The sequence below is a fragment of the Thamnophis sirtalis genome, unplaced genomic scaffold, assembly GCF_051295495.1.
Source record: "Thamnophis sirtalis isolate CommonGarterSnake01/CBP01778 unplaced genomic scaffold, rThaSir2_p1.2 scaffold_5, whole genome shotgun sequence".
Taxonomy (NCBI): domain Eukaryota; kingdom Metazoa; phylum Chordata; class Lepidosauria; order Squamata; family Natricidae; genus Thamnophis; species Thamnophis sirtalis.
The window spans coordinates 98,065,732-98,082,944 of record NW_028261385.1 but is presented as its reverse complement, the minus strand read 5'-3'; the positions used below and the strand labels follow the sequence as shown (position 1 = coordinate 98,082,944).

The 17,213-nt window shown below is 36.5% G+C and overlaps 1 protein-coding gene across 1 annotated transcript in view; it reads left to right on the top strand.

Annotated features, from left to right (window-relative positions):
* Nucleotides 1-2,130: 2,130 nt before the first annotated feature.
* Nucleotides 2,131-17,213, top strand: part of DNAH6 (dynein axonemal heavy chain 6) — a 207,943-nt gene continuing 192,860 nt past the window's right edge. The window contains exons 1-11 of the mRNA XM_087716259.1: nucleotides 2,131-2,197; nucleotides 2,955-3,209; nucleotides 4,088-4,264; nucleotides 7,079-7,329; nucleotides 8,814-9,081; nucleotides 9,779-9,913; nucleotides 10,005-10,128; nucleotides 10,799-10,940; nucleotides 13,533-13,704; nucleotides 14,462-14,575; nucleotides 15,525-15,725. Of these exons, the coding sequence (XP_087572385.1) occupies nucleotides 2,961-3,209; nucleotides 4,088-4,264; nucleotides 7,079-7,329; nucleotides 8,814-9,081; nucleotides 9,779-9,913; nucleotides 10,005-10,128; nucleotides 10,799-10,940; nucleotides 13,533-13,704; nucleotides 14,462-14,575; nucleotides 15,525-15,725 (1,833 nt within the window). The 5' untranslated portion in view covers nucleotides 2,131-2,197; nucleotides 2,955-2,960. The remainder of the gene's footprint in view (nucleotides 2,198-2,954; nucleotides 3,210-4,087; nucleotides 4,265-7,078; nucleotides 7,330-8,813; nucleotides 9,082-9,778; nucleotides 9,914-10,004; nucleotides 10,129-10,798; nucleotides 10,941-13,532; nucleotides 13,705-14,461; nucleotides 14,576-15,524; nucleotides 15,726-17,213) is intronic.

Below are 17,213 nucleotides of genomic sequence, written 5' to 3'. Positions count from 1 at the left end.
CCCTTGTTTCAATCATGTCCTCACACTGCCTCGTTTTTTAAAATCCTGCTTTTATTAAAAAAAATAATTCAAATATTTCCTCCTCCCCCCCTTCAATTTTCCTCATAACAACTCTGTGAAGTGGGTTGGGCTGGGAGAGAGCGCCTAGCACTAACTTTTTTCCCATTGTCTGCCAAAAGTGGGGCAGGGGGGTTGTGTGCAAGCATGCCCACCCCCTACATGCATGCGCGCATGACTCCCACCCTTCCCCCACTTTTGGCGTGAGATGGACCCCTTTTTTGCTCTCCCCAGGCTCGAGGCTTCCCAGGAGCTTTGGGAGGGCAAAAACACCCCCCCCCGGAGGCCCTCTGGAGGCTTCAGAAGGTTTCCCTGAAGCCTCCGGAGGGCGAAAAATGGCCCCACGGGCAAACCGGAAGTTCAGGAATGGACTACCTATTTAACAGTAGGGATGTTTTTCACCCTCCGGAGGCTTCAGGCGACTTCCCTGGTGAAAAACGGCCAAAAATGAAGGCTGAAGTCAAATGGCCGCACATGCACACTGGAGCTGACAGGGCAACGCCTCGCGTGCCCTAACAAATGGCTCCATGTGCCACCTGTGGCATGGGTGCCATAGGTTTGCCATCACGGACCTAGCCCAAGGTTACAAAGCTGGTATTCATGCATCAGGCAGCACTTGAACTCATAGTCTCTAGCTTGGACATCGCTTTCTGTTCTTTAAACTTTCGTCTCTTTTTGAGAATTTCATCTCTCCATCAACCACAACTTTCTTTTTCCCTTCCCTTCCACTCATTCTTTATCACATTTGTTTTGTGATTCAACTTTATTTTTTTTTATAGGGCACACCACCTTGACATATATCTTTCACACCAGTCATTTCATTTTGCATTCAGTGAAGATTTATTGTTGACCTTTTCTTGTTTTACACATTTCTTAAATAACAAATTCTGCCTTCAATTTTTCTTTCTGCACATTCATAAATCACCCAATGGCATTCTATTTAGTTTTATGTTCATATACTGAGCACTCATTTCCATGTAAGACAAAATGCATGCTGTTACTCTTAAAGTCACTTTGCTTCTTTTATTATTATCTAGGATTAAATTTATTACGGCCACCCACCTAGAAGACTCTGGCTGTTGTCAAACATTTATTCTTTGGAGGTTGTTTTATCACTTCAGTATACTGAAAGATATTTTAAAAATTACAAAAAAAGAAGAGAGAAATATTAAATCTGACCACATGGGAGTAACATTGATATTTTTCTAATACAGCAAACTAAGATTCAGGTTATAAGCAGCAAACAGATTCCATCAGTTCTTTATCTGAGGTAAATCTGTCTGTCCATTTATCTCCTCTGGATTCATTACAAGCCATCCTCACCAAAAGTTCCTTTCTTCAATATTTTTCCACACCTTTCCATCTTCCTGATCATTTGAAGTCACATTTATCAGACAAGAAGCTGCGCTTAACCACAAGTATAGCATTGCGCTGGCACTAGATGTCGCCCAAGTGACGTAAGACTGAACAAAAAAAGTTTCTTCTTTAGACTGGAAAATCCTATGCAAGACACAATAAATTAGGCACTTAACCTTAGAATAAAACATGAATTGAATATGTGATGCTTCACAGGGCTAGTGGAAAAACTGATTAGAGAGCTGTATATCCACCTACTTCACTGCCTTTACAATAGATGGGGACAATCATGCTGTGTGGTATTTGGAGATTTATTCCATCAATGCAACGAAATCTCATTTTAATGTCTGCTGATTAGTGTACATTTAAAGTGACGAAGTTATTCTATTCTATTCCCATTCCATTCTATCCATCAGAATGTACCTACGGAGCAGCGGTTCAAGATCCAGCAAAAATGCTTAAGATCTGACAATACTTCGGATCGCAGGACTGCCAAGGATTAAGCATTAATCTCTTCGATATGGCATCGTTGGACAGCCACGACATGGCTTGGGGCGGCGGCTGCGCGTAGCAGGGGAAGAAAACGAGGGCGGGGCTCACTAACCGAGAGCGACCGCAGGTGACACGCGGAAGCCGCGGCATGGTAACCATAGTGACACTAGCTTCCCGCCCCTTCGTCGCGTCCCGCCCGGGGAATGCTGGGATACGGTCCTGGGGACTGTTGCTTGGCAACGGGACGACTCTCTGGAGGGTCTGAAGTTTCTGTAGTTTCTCGGCGGGAAAGGTAAGTTCTTCCAACAGTTAAATTCGGAAATTCGGCTGCTCCGACTATTGCAGCCCCGAAAGGATGCTCTCTTACGACTTTTTTTTTTAGCAGCATCCCTTTTGGAAAAGGCATTTGACCCAGGTTTCCAAAAACTGACTCGTCCAGAGAGCAAGGGGTAATCGAGGGTGCCAGCTTCTTTCCTTTGCCGTCCCGCCATTAAAATTATATCCTACCCAAAAGGTACCTTTTGTTTTCCTCCTCCTCCTCCTCTTCTTCTTCTTCCTCCTCCTCACCATTATATCCATTTATTTGGCGTTCTCTGAAATAGACATATAGAAGAGCAGGACCAGTACATTTAAAATAGAAAAATTGTGGGTTCGACTTCTAAACAGAATCAATCATAGCTAATTATTAATTTTTGCCTCTGTGTGTGTGTGTGTGCATCTTTATTGGCTGTCTGTCTGTCTGTCTGCCTGTCTACCTTTCTACCTACCTACCTACCTACCTACCTACCTACCTACCTACCTACCTACCTACCTACCTACCTACCTACCGGTATCTATCTAATGTTTTATGCTGAATCTTGAGTCATCCCCAAAATGGGATACTTTTTAACAGTTTGATGTTTCTCAGATCTTAATGTGCTTGTGCCAATACACTTTTTAAAATATATTCTTATCCATTTGCCTTGGTTTGTTCTTGGTTACATGTTAATGTTCATAAGGCAGTTTGTTTATATTCAGACTTATGTTAAGGTTGCATATTTTATTTTCAGGCCACTATGTCAAAAAGAGTCTTATTGCCTTCTATCCCGTCACTGGAATCAACAGTTAGTAGAAGTAATCAGAGTTCAAGTGAAGAGTCTTCTAATGGGAAAAATTCTCCTTCAGTAAATGAATTAAGAAATAGACTGACCAGCGTGGCTCCAAAACAGATGTCACCAAATCCTGAAGCTCTGAAATTTGAACATAATACAAAATCTCAAGAAAGAACTAGAAAGCGGCAACAGCCTATAAAGCTAGAACCTTTAGTAGGTTGATTTTGATTTTAAAACTATATTTTTAATTTGAAAAAGGTTGTGGGTTTTTTCAGATATGTTTAGTCTTATGAAAAACTGGTGCATAAATACCATTACATTCAGTATTTATATATAGAAAACTGGTTAATTTTTTGTTCATTATCAATTAATTTTGAAATGTGGAATTTAAAAATTTATAAAACAATTTAATATTAGATTACTTCTTGTCAGAAAAAAGGCTGAGGAAATACAGTTCTTCTGTATGAGTAAACATACGAACATTGCAGAGATCAATCATGTCAAATTAATCATAATTTCATGATCTAAAAATTTCATGGATCTCTTAGTAGAAAAAAATAAAAGTTCTAAACTTGCAATCTACAATAGTTATGTTAAGAAAGATTAATCAATGCATTCTGTATCTATGGAATTTTGACCCTTATAAATAATTCTCCCAATTAGATTAAAAAAAATCAGCCTAGTACAATTTGATTAGCTGAGGTTTCCAGGATTTATCCCTAGCCCAAAGGGCAGACTATATATTTCCTAATACATATTAAAATCAAGAAATTAAAGACTTCTCATCACTATTATTAACACAAGATGGTTGGATAACTTTAGAAAATGCTATGTCACTAACAATGTGAATCTTTGCTTTAAGGGAATGTGCAACCCATGTAAAACAAAAGCATGGTTCTTCAACCTATCTCCTGCCTAGCGGTACATGCTGTCTTCCCTATCCACAGTTAAAAACTATGACGGAGTCTGTACTTAGTTAATTTAATTTTATTGTCTATTAAATTGTATTTTATTGTCTATTAACTTGATAGAAAAAAAACATTTCTATCGACGAGTTATTCATTTTTTTAAACACTGCATCCTTAATTTAGCCCTCCTTAAAAACATATCAGCACCAAAAACAACCTGAGTATATATACCAGAAGAACAGAGAAAAATTGTTAGCAGCTGGAGTATTAAAGCCTACAACTTCAGCAGAGAAAAGAAAATGGCCTGGTACAATGGAGGCAATTTCATCTGAACTTCAGGAAGAACTGAAAGAAAGACAGGTAATGTTTCTCCTTACAGACTGTGAATGCATACACTTTTATTTAAATATTTTAATCTTTCCTTCAAATAAAATACAGGTAATACTCGACTTATGACCACAATCAAGCCCAAAATTTCTGTTGCTAAACAAGACATTTGTTAAATGAATTTTGCTCCATTTTACGACCATTTTTACACATTTGTTAAGTGAATCATGGCAGTTGTTAAGTTAGTAACCACGGTTATTAAGTGAATCTGGCTTCCCCATTGAGTTTGCTTGTCAGGACATTACATGTGACTCCAGGTCACTGCAATCATCATAAATGAGTCAGTTGCCAAGTGTTTGAATTTTGATCACATGACCATGGGGACTCTATAATGCAGTGGTCTCCAACCTTGACAACTTTAAGACTTGTGGACTTCAGCTCCCAGAGTTCCTCAGCCAGCTTTGCTGGGAGTTGAAGTCCACAAATCTTAAAGTTGCCAAGGTTGGAGACCACTGCTGTAATGGACATACGTGTGAAAAATGTCAAAAGTCATTTTTTTCCAATACCGTTGTAGCATCAAATTAAATGAACTGTTGTAAGTTAAGGACTACCTGTATGTTTCAAGGCACTTACAATGTATTACTCCAAATAAAATAAAACAAAACAAAATAAAAATGATTTTAAGGTGTCCCTTGCATGTTGAAGTTAATGAAATAGCTGTATTGAAACATGCATGGTTCCCCTTTTTGGCATGCTTTAAAAACATGATCAGATACCCTAAAATCAGGTCACTTTCCAATTACTTAAATTTGAAACAATACATAAAAAGAGATTTCATTCCCCTATTAATGTTAGAAAGTGTACATCGCTGGTTGTAATTCTTTATTATTTGAAACTGCTTTTAAACTTGCTGTAAATGGTTCTCATCTGGTGAAGGAGGTTCACTCTATGACCAATGCAGTCCTCTTTTTTCCTTATTGTTCTCATAATTATACCATTGTTCTATAGTAGGGGTGTCAAACTTGATTTCATTGAGGGCCGCATCAGGGATATATTTGATCTTGTGATGGAGTGGGTATGGCCAACTAAACGTCGCTCATGTTGGGGCACCTCTCAGAAAACAGGCTCCCGAGCTTGATTTTTGGCTGCAACGGCCTCCTGCAACTCTCTGCCAGCAAAAATGGAGCTCCATTTTCGCTGGCAGAGGCACCTTGGGCCCCTCCTTTGCTGTTTCCAAGGTGGCTTCATGGCCCAGAACTAAGCATCCCACGGGCTGGATCTAACCGCCATGGCCTTGAGTTTGACATCCCTGTTCTATAGTATTAATCTAAAATGGCAATCCAGTTTTATTGTTCTGTTGCTTTTTAACTTCTATATAAAACTATAGTTAACATTTTTAGAAGAAGTGCTGAATGAGGTTTTTGAAGTTTAAATACAAAAAATAAAGAGAACAATACTGCCTGTTGCACTTCTGCTATGGGAGCTGCACTAACTACTGGTTTGGTTCTCTGTGTAATTCAAGGTACTTGTCACTACCTACAAAACCAGGCAAGCTTCATGGCCCTAATATCTTACGGACCACCTTTCTTCAATAGTTTCTACTCATTCTACCCAAACAATTAAGCAGTACTTGCTAATTGTCCTCATCTATCAGGAAGTATGGCAGGAGGGGGCTCTGCACTAGGCATACTCTTCAAATGTTGCAAGAAAGTACAATTATTTGAAAATTCAAATAACTTTCTAACCACATTTGTCTGAAATAAAAGAAATACATAGCATCTCATGAGGCATTTAGAATAAATAAAGGAACATTATTATTTATTGTTAATATAGAAGTTTTGTATCTGTATTCTCAATACTATAAAAATAATCATCCAGAGTGAAACCAGTTTCAAGCAGTGCATTCTCTATATAGCAGAAATTTTCTTCCTCTGGAAGAGCTTGCCTGCTGAGGCAAAAATGGCCCTCACCCTCAGAGCCTTCTGGAGCTGGATGAAAACATGACTTTTCCAGAAGGCATTCAGGTTTTAATTGTACAAGCAGTGCCATATTCAATTAATTCAATGTATTATTTACTGTTTAGCATGGATTAAACTGAAGCGTAATTGGGTTACCATTTTAATTACTATAGCAACTTGCATTGCATTTATTCTGTAAGCAATTTAGAGACGTCTGGTTTCAGGTGGTAAACAAATGTTATCAGTGAAAAAGCATTAAATAAATAAACCCCTGAGAATTCTCATAGAGGATGCTATTCTGTCATGAGCACTGAAGTAATGTGCAGGTGTTGGGACAGTTGAATTGTGCATGTAGAGTGTGGAGGAAGCTTTGCTTTAAGAATAAAAGTAGATTTATCTGGCCCGCTTACTTGATTGCAACAAAGAGCTCAAAAACACTGCAGCTTTCAGATGATAAAATTTCTCATTAAATCTGAAATGGATACCTGAATATGGTTTCTTCAAAACACTTTCAATCCAGGCTTTCTTGAATGAAACATAATTTAGTTTCCACACTACAGAAGAAAGTAGAACTTCTTGTTAATTTAACTTAGGAAGGGAAAGGTTCCAAACTTTTATAACCCATTCTGGAGGAAGAGAGTGTTTCTTGCTAGACCAGTGCTCCTAGCTACACTAGTATACAATACATAGTGATCAACCTTGATTTCAATTGTGTGTAAAAAAATATAAGGGAAGCAGTTATAAATATTATTGTTGTGCAGTAAATTTGTGATTTTATACCTAGGAATCTACAAGAAAATGCTGTTTTTTTTAAAAAACCAGGAAATCAATAGAAACTTTTTTAAAAAATGTTGAGTTATATATAAGTTCCTTTGCTTTATTATCGCAGATGCTGAGTGCTATGGTACGAGTTCCAACTCCTCCTAAGCAACCACGTAGTGTATTAAAGACAAGTGCTTGCAAACCGAGTTCAGCTCCACCTTTACGTACATTTAGTGAACCGGAAGAAGTAATTAAAGCTAATATTACAGAGCCTCTACAGATTATAAGAATAATATGTGAAAACAAAAACCTTGGATTTCTGTACATGACTCCTGCAGTGCCTAAATCATCAATTGAGTATGACACATATAACCTGAAGTGAGTTACCTTTAAATGTTGAAGCAATTGTATGTAAAAAAGCAATAATTTTATGCTTAACATGAATTCCAGATTTACCAATTCTTATACCAATCTCTGTTCTACTCATGGTTAATATATTTACTGAAAGAAATAACTGAATATATCTAACTTCTATGTTTTTCTTATAGATATATGTTTTAACAAAAATATGGTGCTAAAATTTAAAAGCTTGTGTCTTTTTCCTTAGAAAGGGGAAACTGAAATGAAATTATCAACTAAGGAACACTTAAATTTTGATTTAAAAAGGCAATTATATAATGCATACATCTCAAAAGATGTAGACTCTATAATTAGGGTGTGTCAAAATTTTCAACTTTCAATTTCCAAACATTAGGATTGCTCAAAGGTTTTGATGTGCCTTGGGGATTGTAAAGATATTTTGGTTACTTTAATATAGTACATAAATATTATAACGGTTTTAACATTTTGTTTGTTGGTTAATGTATATAGGATTTTTTTCAAACAGTGGCTGTATCATAGAAAGACAGTATTATTATATGCCAAATATATTTTTTGCCATATAGTTTTGTCGGGTAATTTATATAACTACCAGCATACACTAATAATTATTGTATCTCAGTATTCAGGCAGCTTAAATACCCTCGTGCAATTAACAGTCTATTGCTAAAAGAGATGGGGAAAAAATGTCTCTCATTTTCATTAGAACTATGCAGAGACCACATCATATGCTTTGAAAGCACAAATTGGATATCCACTCACTGCAGACCATGACACAATACTCAGATTTAGAGCAAATTTTGTTAAAATCAAAATATATTGTATCCTAATCTATCAAAGAAAGAACACAAATTGCTGTCGTATTATTGTTTTTAGCAAATTGGAACAACAATTTGATGCAGGATAGAGCTTTATGCAAATAGGAAGCTAAATTGTACAAAAATTGAGCAAGGACATTTGAGTACTAATGCATTTAGAAACCCTGATTTATGCCTTTCGTGTGAACAACTAAAGTTTGGGCAGCTGGGAAATATGTATGCATTAGTACTATTATTTGCATTGAAGGTGGAACCGGTGCCATTCTGAATCACTCCACTCCGTCCTGTATCAATAAAGATTTGCTTCATCTCATTGTAGCTTGTTGTGGATTTTATATAAATGTGATGGGATGAGGCTGCATCTAATAATTAAAACAAAACAATGCAATGTGTTCAGTTATCCAGGATATGCCAGAAATGGTCCTGCCATGATCAAAAAAGTTATGTTAATTGCCACCATCCCTCCTTGAAAATTAATAGATTGGTAGCAAAACCCATGATACCGAATGACATAAAAATAACAGGTAGGTTCTGTTCCCTACAGGTACAGGCTAGGCTTATATAGATAATCCATCATTTATTCAATTTATTCAAGCTTATTGAAGCTTATTCAAGTCTTGGCAAATAATTTAATCTATTAAATTATGTTTTTTAATTTATTTTTAGAATTGTAAGCTTTGACTGCATTAACAAAAATGACTACTACACTATTAGTCCACAAGCAGTTATTCATACATATAATGGAGAAGTTGAATACCTGGAACTTGAACGCTGGGAGCAAGAATACGTCTATCATAGGGCACTTGTCAAAATCACTATATTTGCTATATTTCGCAAATGGAAATCGTTTAATGTATGGAGAAAAAATGTCCGCTGCAAAACGATCAGTTCATGTCGCCGAGCTTTACAGAAGAACTTATTTATTGTTAATGGCGTATGTATTGTGTTTTTATTACTGAAATAATATATGTGAAGGATGTTAGATAATCTAAAACAGGCCTGTCAAACTCACATCGTTACAGCATCATCACATGATGTATCAGGACTTTTTTTCCCCTTGCTAAACCGGGCATGGGTGTGGCCAGCGCGTGATGCTTCTGGCTCATGGCCCGTGAGTTTGATAGCCCTGATCTAAAACATTGTATTGTTTTGAAGAGGTCATTCTTAAATATCAAGATAATTTATAGTGTACTATAGGTATCCTTGTGTGAAATATATTCATATTAACATAGCTGTAGTTCCACAGTTCTAAATTATTGCTGCTAGAGTTTAGTTAGTATGGAACGTCAGTAAAACTCATAATCTAAAAGATTCACAGACAATATTTTTAATATATGGGAACTCAGAGGCACCAATATCTAGGAGCCATTTTCCAGGAGCCAACCATGCACATTTATATTTCAGTTTTGACAACTTATGTGTAAACATGCCAAGACTTCTTTATTCCATCAAGATATGGAGAAAAATCTGGGAGACACAGAGAAAGTAGAAAAAACAGATGATTTCTGTGATTTCCAATTTGTCTCATAAATAGGAAAGCCAATTAATTTGCTTTTGTTGTATTATTCAGAAAATGTACACAATACTTTCTAATAGTTCTTTCTGTCTTATTGATTTGTTCTGTTTTGCAGTGTTTGAGACCAGCAATTCTAAACATCCAAGAAATGTGTTATCGAATTAGCGACATGGTACTTTGTAAAATTGAAAAGGGCTATATATATACATTGATAGAGTTTAAAGGTACTCAGTTCAGTCAGCTAAAAGATGTGAGTTTCATGTTTCAGTTGTTAAGAGTTCATATAAATAATTTAACTGAAACGTAATTATTATTCACCTGTAATTGCATTAAACTTTTAGGTGGCATCTCGTTTATCAGAATTCAGAGAATTAGCCAAAGAAGTGGTTAGAAGTGCATGTCGAACTGCATTGCTTGAAACTGGTTTCACGCCTGATGATTATTTTTACAATATTGAGAATACAGGTATAAAACGGCAGTATTAACAATAAATAATGTTTATATATTTATTCTAAATGCCTTCTGAGAGTGTTTGTTTATTTCTTTTATCTCAGAGAGATGAGGTTAGAAAGTTCTTTGAATTTTCAAATAATTGTACTTTCTTGCAACATTTGAACTTTGGGAATTTCCATTTTTAGTAGTTAAGGTATCTAGCTAAAAACTAGGAAGTTGTGAATTCTAGTTCCATCTTGGGCACAAAACGAGCTGAGTGACTTTGGGCTAGACACTTTTGCTGAGCCCTTGACAATGGGAAACCACTTCTGAAAAACCTTGCCAAAAAAACTCAAGAGAAGTGGATCTAATTTAATAGAAAAAAAATAAATAAAAGTGGGACAGAATCAAGATGTGATCTTATGTACTATGAGAAGAAAGACGGGGGGGAGGGGGGATGTTATCTACCATTGCAATCTCAATATGCAACAGTGTGTACAGCCTGACCCAATCCATACTTTGTTATGTATCAGTCCCAAATATTTGTGTGGCCCCTGTAAAATTTGACAGGGTCCAGTATAACACTCCCACTCTTAAGTCAAATAGGACTTTTTATGGATATATCATTTCTTTAACTGAAAATCTACTGTTTAGCTTTGTGCCTGGAATAATTACAGCAATTTCTACCTGTATTTTTCCTCAGAACATATAACAATGGCAACAAGAAAAGAAGTTGTAGGAACCACCGTTTCTCGTGTTGAGAAAGACTTCTATGGCGAACAACCTGAAAGAATGACATACACAGAACAGGCCAATAAAAGGGCTCAGTGTGGAAGGCTAACATGGTTAGTAATAGTGTATATATGGGTGGTCTTGTCATAATATCTTTCTCGCAATTTAGAACTGATAAATGTAAAATAGCAAAAGTGCTTCTTGCAAAAAGTGTTTATAATTTAGGCTAGTTTCACCTATTTTGTGAAAACAGAAACAAACATCTGATTATGGGTTAACATGCTATGTGACCTGAGTCACAGGCATCAAATCATAGGCCTTAAATCCTATTTTGTAAATGTAAATATTTCTTTCAGCAGTCCTTCCATTAGAAACCAAACTAATCCTTAATAATAATAATGGTGAAAATATAAATGTGAAATAGCGGCATCGGACATAGCAGCAGGCGGCTTTTGCCTCTAGCACCGGGGCGGCATGGTGGCTTTTGCCCGCTTCTTGAAAGTGGGCAAAAGCCGCCCTGCTGCCCCGGCGCTAGAGGCAAAAGCCGCCCTGCCGCTATGTCCGACATAGAGGCATCCCGCCTCTATGTCGGACATAGCACTGAGGCGTCCACAAGCCCTGCCACTCTGTCCAAAAGCCCTGCCGTTATGTCCAAAAGCCCTGCCTCTATGTCCAAAAGCCCTGCCGCTATGTCCGACATAAAAAAAGTGCTAGCCTGCTCGCCAGCAGAGGCAGGTAAAACACACACACACACACAAATTATTTACAATAATACAATAACTTACAAATTACATTAATTTTGAATTCCTCCCCCTCCCTCTGACCCACATACCTTTTCCAGCTGTTTCACAGAGGATTTCAACTCTGCTCTTGTCTGCCATGATGAAATTGAAAAATGTAAAGGAAAAAGGCAAGAGCTGCTGAGGTCAGGCTGGGTTGGCTGCTGCCAGAGTCTCCAATGGATGACTCTGCTTAACTGTTTAAAAAAGCCTCTAAAAAAACGCCCTCTACAGGAGGAGGCAAGAGAACCAAGTGCCTCATCTACATAAGGAATTTTTCGGCTTTTAACCCTTGCTTAACTCTGCTCAAGTGATCATAAAGATAGACTAAATGAGGCACGTGGTTCTCCCGCCTCCTCCTGTAGAGGGCACTTTTTAGAGGCTTTTTTAAACAGTTAAGCACTAAGCAGAGTCATCGACTATGACTCTGGCAGCAACTACCTCAGCCTTTTTCCTTTTACTTTTTTTTTTCTTTTCATGATGACAGTGGTGAGGCCCTGCCTCCCATGACTGCACGTCACTGGCATATCATATCTGGGTGTTATCTATGTTTCTTGGCAATATGAAATGGTAATCAATATATTGTCCAGTATGAAATAGAAATCAATAACTTGGGAACATTTTTAATGATAGTTAAAGCAATGTTAAGTTATTGTTTTGACTTAGGCAATGTTATTATTGCTTCCTATCCTTGGCCCTTTGTTTGAATTTTGTTGCTGCTTTCTTTTTGTTGAAATTATATAGTGTAATGTTGTTTTACTGAATAGGTGGTACCTGGCTCAATAGTAGTAACTGCAAGAGGAATCTTAGAGTCCTAGTGGATAATCACTTAAATATGAGCCCGGAGTGTGCTGCAGCTGCCAAAAAAAACCAATGCAGTCCTAGGCTACTTTAGCAGAGGGACAGAATCATGATTATATTAACCGTTAGTATTGCTTTATAGTGCTTTGGTAAGACCACATTTGGAATATTGCATCTAGTTTTGGTCACCACGGTGTAAAAAAGATGTTGAGACCCTGAAAAGTAGAATGACTTGTTTCCAAAACACTGGAGATTTTTAAGATGAGATTGGAGAATGATTTGTTGAAATGGTAGTGTTTCCTTTTTGAGCAGGAGGTTGGATTGGAAGACCTCCAAGGTCCCTTCCAATTCTTATTGTATTATTTTCAAAGCCATTTTATTTTTTTTTCTTTGAAAGGCAAAATAAATAGGATAACAATTTCTTACATAAGTAATAAATTTTGATCATAAAGAATTTTTTATTTATGTATCACACTGAAACATTAAGCATATAGATATGAATGGATTTATTAATTGCTGGAGCTGAAAGGGCAACGTCTTGTGTGCCCTCATAAATGGCTATGCATGCCACTTGTGGCATGCATGCCATTGGTGTGCCATCACGGTTATAGGCTATATAAACAATTATAGGCTGTAATTGTAGAATTTTGCAAGCTGGATTGTGTTTTACTTCTCTTCCTCCTTATAGCCCAGTAAATCAGGTAAGTGCATGACTGTGTCTCTTCTGAATGCTATCTTGTATTATAACAGTATCAATATCACTTAGGCATATACTGCTTCATTGTGCTTCAAAGCTCTCTCTAAGCCAGAGGTATCCAACCTGTGGGCTAGGCCCACTACCGGGCTATGGCTTATTTGCAACTGGATCACATGAATGGTGGGCTGGGTGCATGTGCAGCTGAACTCATGTGAGCAATGGGCATCGGCTCTTGCAGCCCCACTTGAGTGAGCAGTGGGCAAACTCACACAAATGAAACTATGTACACAAGCACCTGCATTTCACACAAAACCATCCCCTCTTCTCCCACTTCCCTCCCTGTGCCTGGCTGCCATTAAAGTCCGTGAGATTGTCTGTGCTAAGACAGCAGTTTGTTTTGCATTGTTGATCTGTTTGTTTCTTCCCAGCTTTATTCGTCTTGCTGATTATCTTATAGTAAATACTATGCATGTCTTGGCCGTTAAATCTGTTGCTACTCTCTTGCGTTACCTTGCTGATAAGTTGAAGAAGACACCACTTGCAGAAATTATCCAAACATGGAATACAGATTTAGTAGCACCTGAAGTTGTGGAAAAGAAGGTAATATTCATCATAGTGAGATGTTCAAACTGTTTAGAATGACTTGACCAAAGTTTCAGAAAATGTAACTGTTTAAAGCAGAATCATTGCTTTCTATTGATCAATATCAATCATCTTGTTTTGATCTAATATATTGTTCCTTACTTCATATCCTGTGAAAATGTGTTTCTTGAATCCATTTGATCAATGGAAATTAATGAAACTTACCTTTACAGTACATTTTATAATTGGAAAATACTTCAAAGAGTTCTGTGTAAAGGCTTATAACATAAGAAATGATATGTTAGTGCTGAATAATATCCAGAAAAAGTCTCTACAATCCTAATGAATAAATAATATTCATTTTGAAAAGCTGGATAGATCTGATTAAAAATACCAATTTTAAACAAAAATGTGATTATTTTAAGAAATGAGTATCAAAATTAAGGATTCCAGTAAAAGGATGCATTTTAAAAAGAATGAATAAAATATATCACAGAAGAGAAAGGAACAAAAACAGCTGAAGTTTCATCATCATCAAAACAAAGAAGCAACATGATCAAATAAAAGAAAGAGACTCACCAACATTCCTAAACATTCCAAAACATGCAGTTGCACTGGGCCTGTGAACATTGTCTGGCTATTCTAACTGAACCATTTCTTGGAAAGTATTTACGTTCTAACAAACAGGGAACTTTCTAGACTAGAGAAGTTTAGAGCTTGAGTTCATTGTCTCATTTTTTAAAAAGTCAATTCAATCTTTCTTTTTTTACTCTAGGGAACTCCTTCAGTCACTACAGAGGAAGAGGAAGCATCCATTCCAATGTTTCTTGTTGAGCTAATTTTAGAGATCCACGCATTGCTGTTTGAACCAACTGCGGAAGAGTTCCAGGTTAAAGTTCATTTAGTTTTGAAAAGATTTCCATTTTTTTAAAATGTAATCATGGGGCATAGAGTACTTGAAAAATTATCTTTATAGTTATGAGTCAGATGTAGTTCTCGATTGGCATAGATTTAGGCTGGAAGGTGCCTCTGGAAATAATTTTTGATCAACTGAATAATAACTTAGCTTTGAGTCTGACCAGAGTATTTGAGAAGAATAGTCATCCTTAAACAATACAAAATATGAACAAGAACAACCTGTTATTTCTTAATCAGTTGAACTGCTATTAGTGTATGGACAACAGGAATGAAACCAGCAGTGTTAATTGCTAGTTTACCACCAGTAGTTAGTTTGTTAGTTAACTGCTGTGTAAAAAGCTACTATTTGAAGGCATTTTGGCAATGACAAAGATTGAGTGAAAATTAGGAAGGAAAGAAAAGTACGTACCCAGCAACAGAAAAAACTCCAAGTTTGTAATCCAGGGGTGATTGTTTTTAAAATAAAAACTTCTAGGTAGCTTTGCCACTTGTCCACTGACACAGACTAGCCAGGGCATTTAATTAGCTATTTATTAACATCACTATCATATACTATGCAAAGGTGACTCTACTTTTGATATTTCTATCTTTCTTTCTGTGGCTTTAGTATTACGTATGAACTTTGGAGATTTATTTCAATTTTAGGTGGCATTCAGTTTTTATGCATTATTGAAGTTACTGTAATAATGTAACACAAAATTAATACACAGCAGACCTCATATTCTTTTTTAAGAAGTGAAAACTTTTGAAATAGAACACTCTAGAGATGGCGTTCAAAGTGTTCGGTTTGTGGGTCTTTATGAGAAATTTTTATGATTGTTGTAAAGGATTCTACCATATTTATGTGAAGAGTTCTGAAAATGCTGTACAAACATTCATAACAAACATTTCAAGTGATTTTCTTCTATTTGGTCAAACAGGATGCTATGGCAGATATTGTGTCTCAGTTTCAGGCAACTGTGTTATCTGTTGCAAACCTTGTTCCAGATCAGTATTTTGATGCCTTCACTCGTCCTGTTATTAACAACAAACTTGAAGAAAAAACATGTGGTGAAGGACCAAGCTTATCAACAATGTTTAAAGATGATAAGCATCTTCAAACTATTATCCTACAAATAAAGGTACATGACACCCTTTTTTATAAATTTATTTACATTTACATTTAAATATTTCATATTGCAGAGGTACTTAAGTAAGTTTCAAAACTGAACGATTAACAGAATAACAGAGTTGGAAGGGACCTTGGAGGTCTTTTAGTCCAATCCCTTGCACAAGCAGGAGACCTATACCATTCAAGAGCCAAGGTGGCGCAGTGGTTAAATGCAGCACTGCAGGCTACTGCTAGATCAGCAGGTCAGCGGTTCAAATCTCACCGGCTCAGGGTTGACTCAGCCTTCCATCCTTCCGAGGTGGGTAAAATGAGGACCCAGATTGTTGGGGGCAATATGCTGACTCTCTGTAAACCGCTTAGAGAGGCCTGAAAGGCCTATGAAGCGGTATATAAGTCTACTGCTATTGCTATTGCTATTCTGGCTGTTCAATCTCATCTTAAAAACCTCCAGTGATGGAGCACTCACAATTTCATTTTCATTCATATATATATATATATATATATATATATATATATATATATATATATATATATATATATATATATATATATATATATATATATATATATATATATATATATATATATATATATATATTTGAGTAAACACAAACAGACAAAACACAACAAACACCACAAAAATATCTTCCATTACAAATTGTAAAAAGTGTGTCAATTGGTTACAAAAAGCTTTCGTTCATCCCTTCCACAGTCATCACCTACAATTCATATCAAGTTATATATTTTAAATCAAATATATATATATATATATATATATATATATATATATATATATATATATATATATATATATTACTATCATCATACCTCAATCTTCATATGACTATAATTGTTTTTACGTCCCTTTATATAAAATATTCCAAAATTTAAAGCAATAGCAATAGCAATAGCAGTGGACTTATATACCGCTTCATAGGCCTTTCAGGCCTCTCTAAGCGGTTTACAGAGAGTCAGCATATTGCCCCCAACAATCTGGGTCCTCATTTTACCCACCTCGGAAGGATGGAAGGCTGAGTCAACCCTGAGCCGGTGAGATTTGAACCGCTGACCTGCTGATCTAGCAGTAGCCTGCAGTGCTGCATCTAACCACTGCGCCACCTTGGCAAAACCACATGATGGCATTCCGTTATCTATTTTCAATATCATCCAGCAACATTACATCTTGAAAATGCTTTCTAAATAAAAATTAATTATGTTTAATAACAAAGTTTCTAGATCTCCTTTCTTAATCACAATGACATCACTTTGGTAGACTCAGTTTTATTGGTTACTGACTGAGTTAACCCATGCATGACCGCTGTCTCCACCTGCCCAGAGAAGGGGCGTATCAGGTAAGAACCAACGCCCCATTTTCTTTTTTTGGACTGTCCACAGTATTCTAAAGAATCTTCTCCAATGTCAAAGTTCAAAAGTGTGAATAGTCTTTCTATCATCCTTCTTCAAATTCCAACTTTTACTTCCATACAGTGTCACAGGG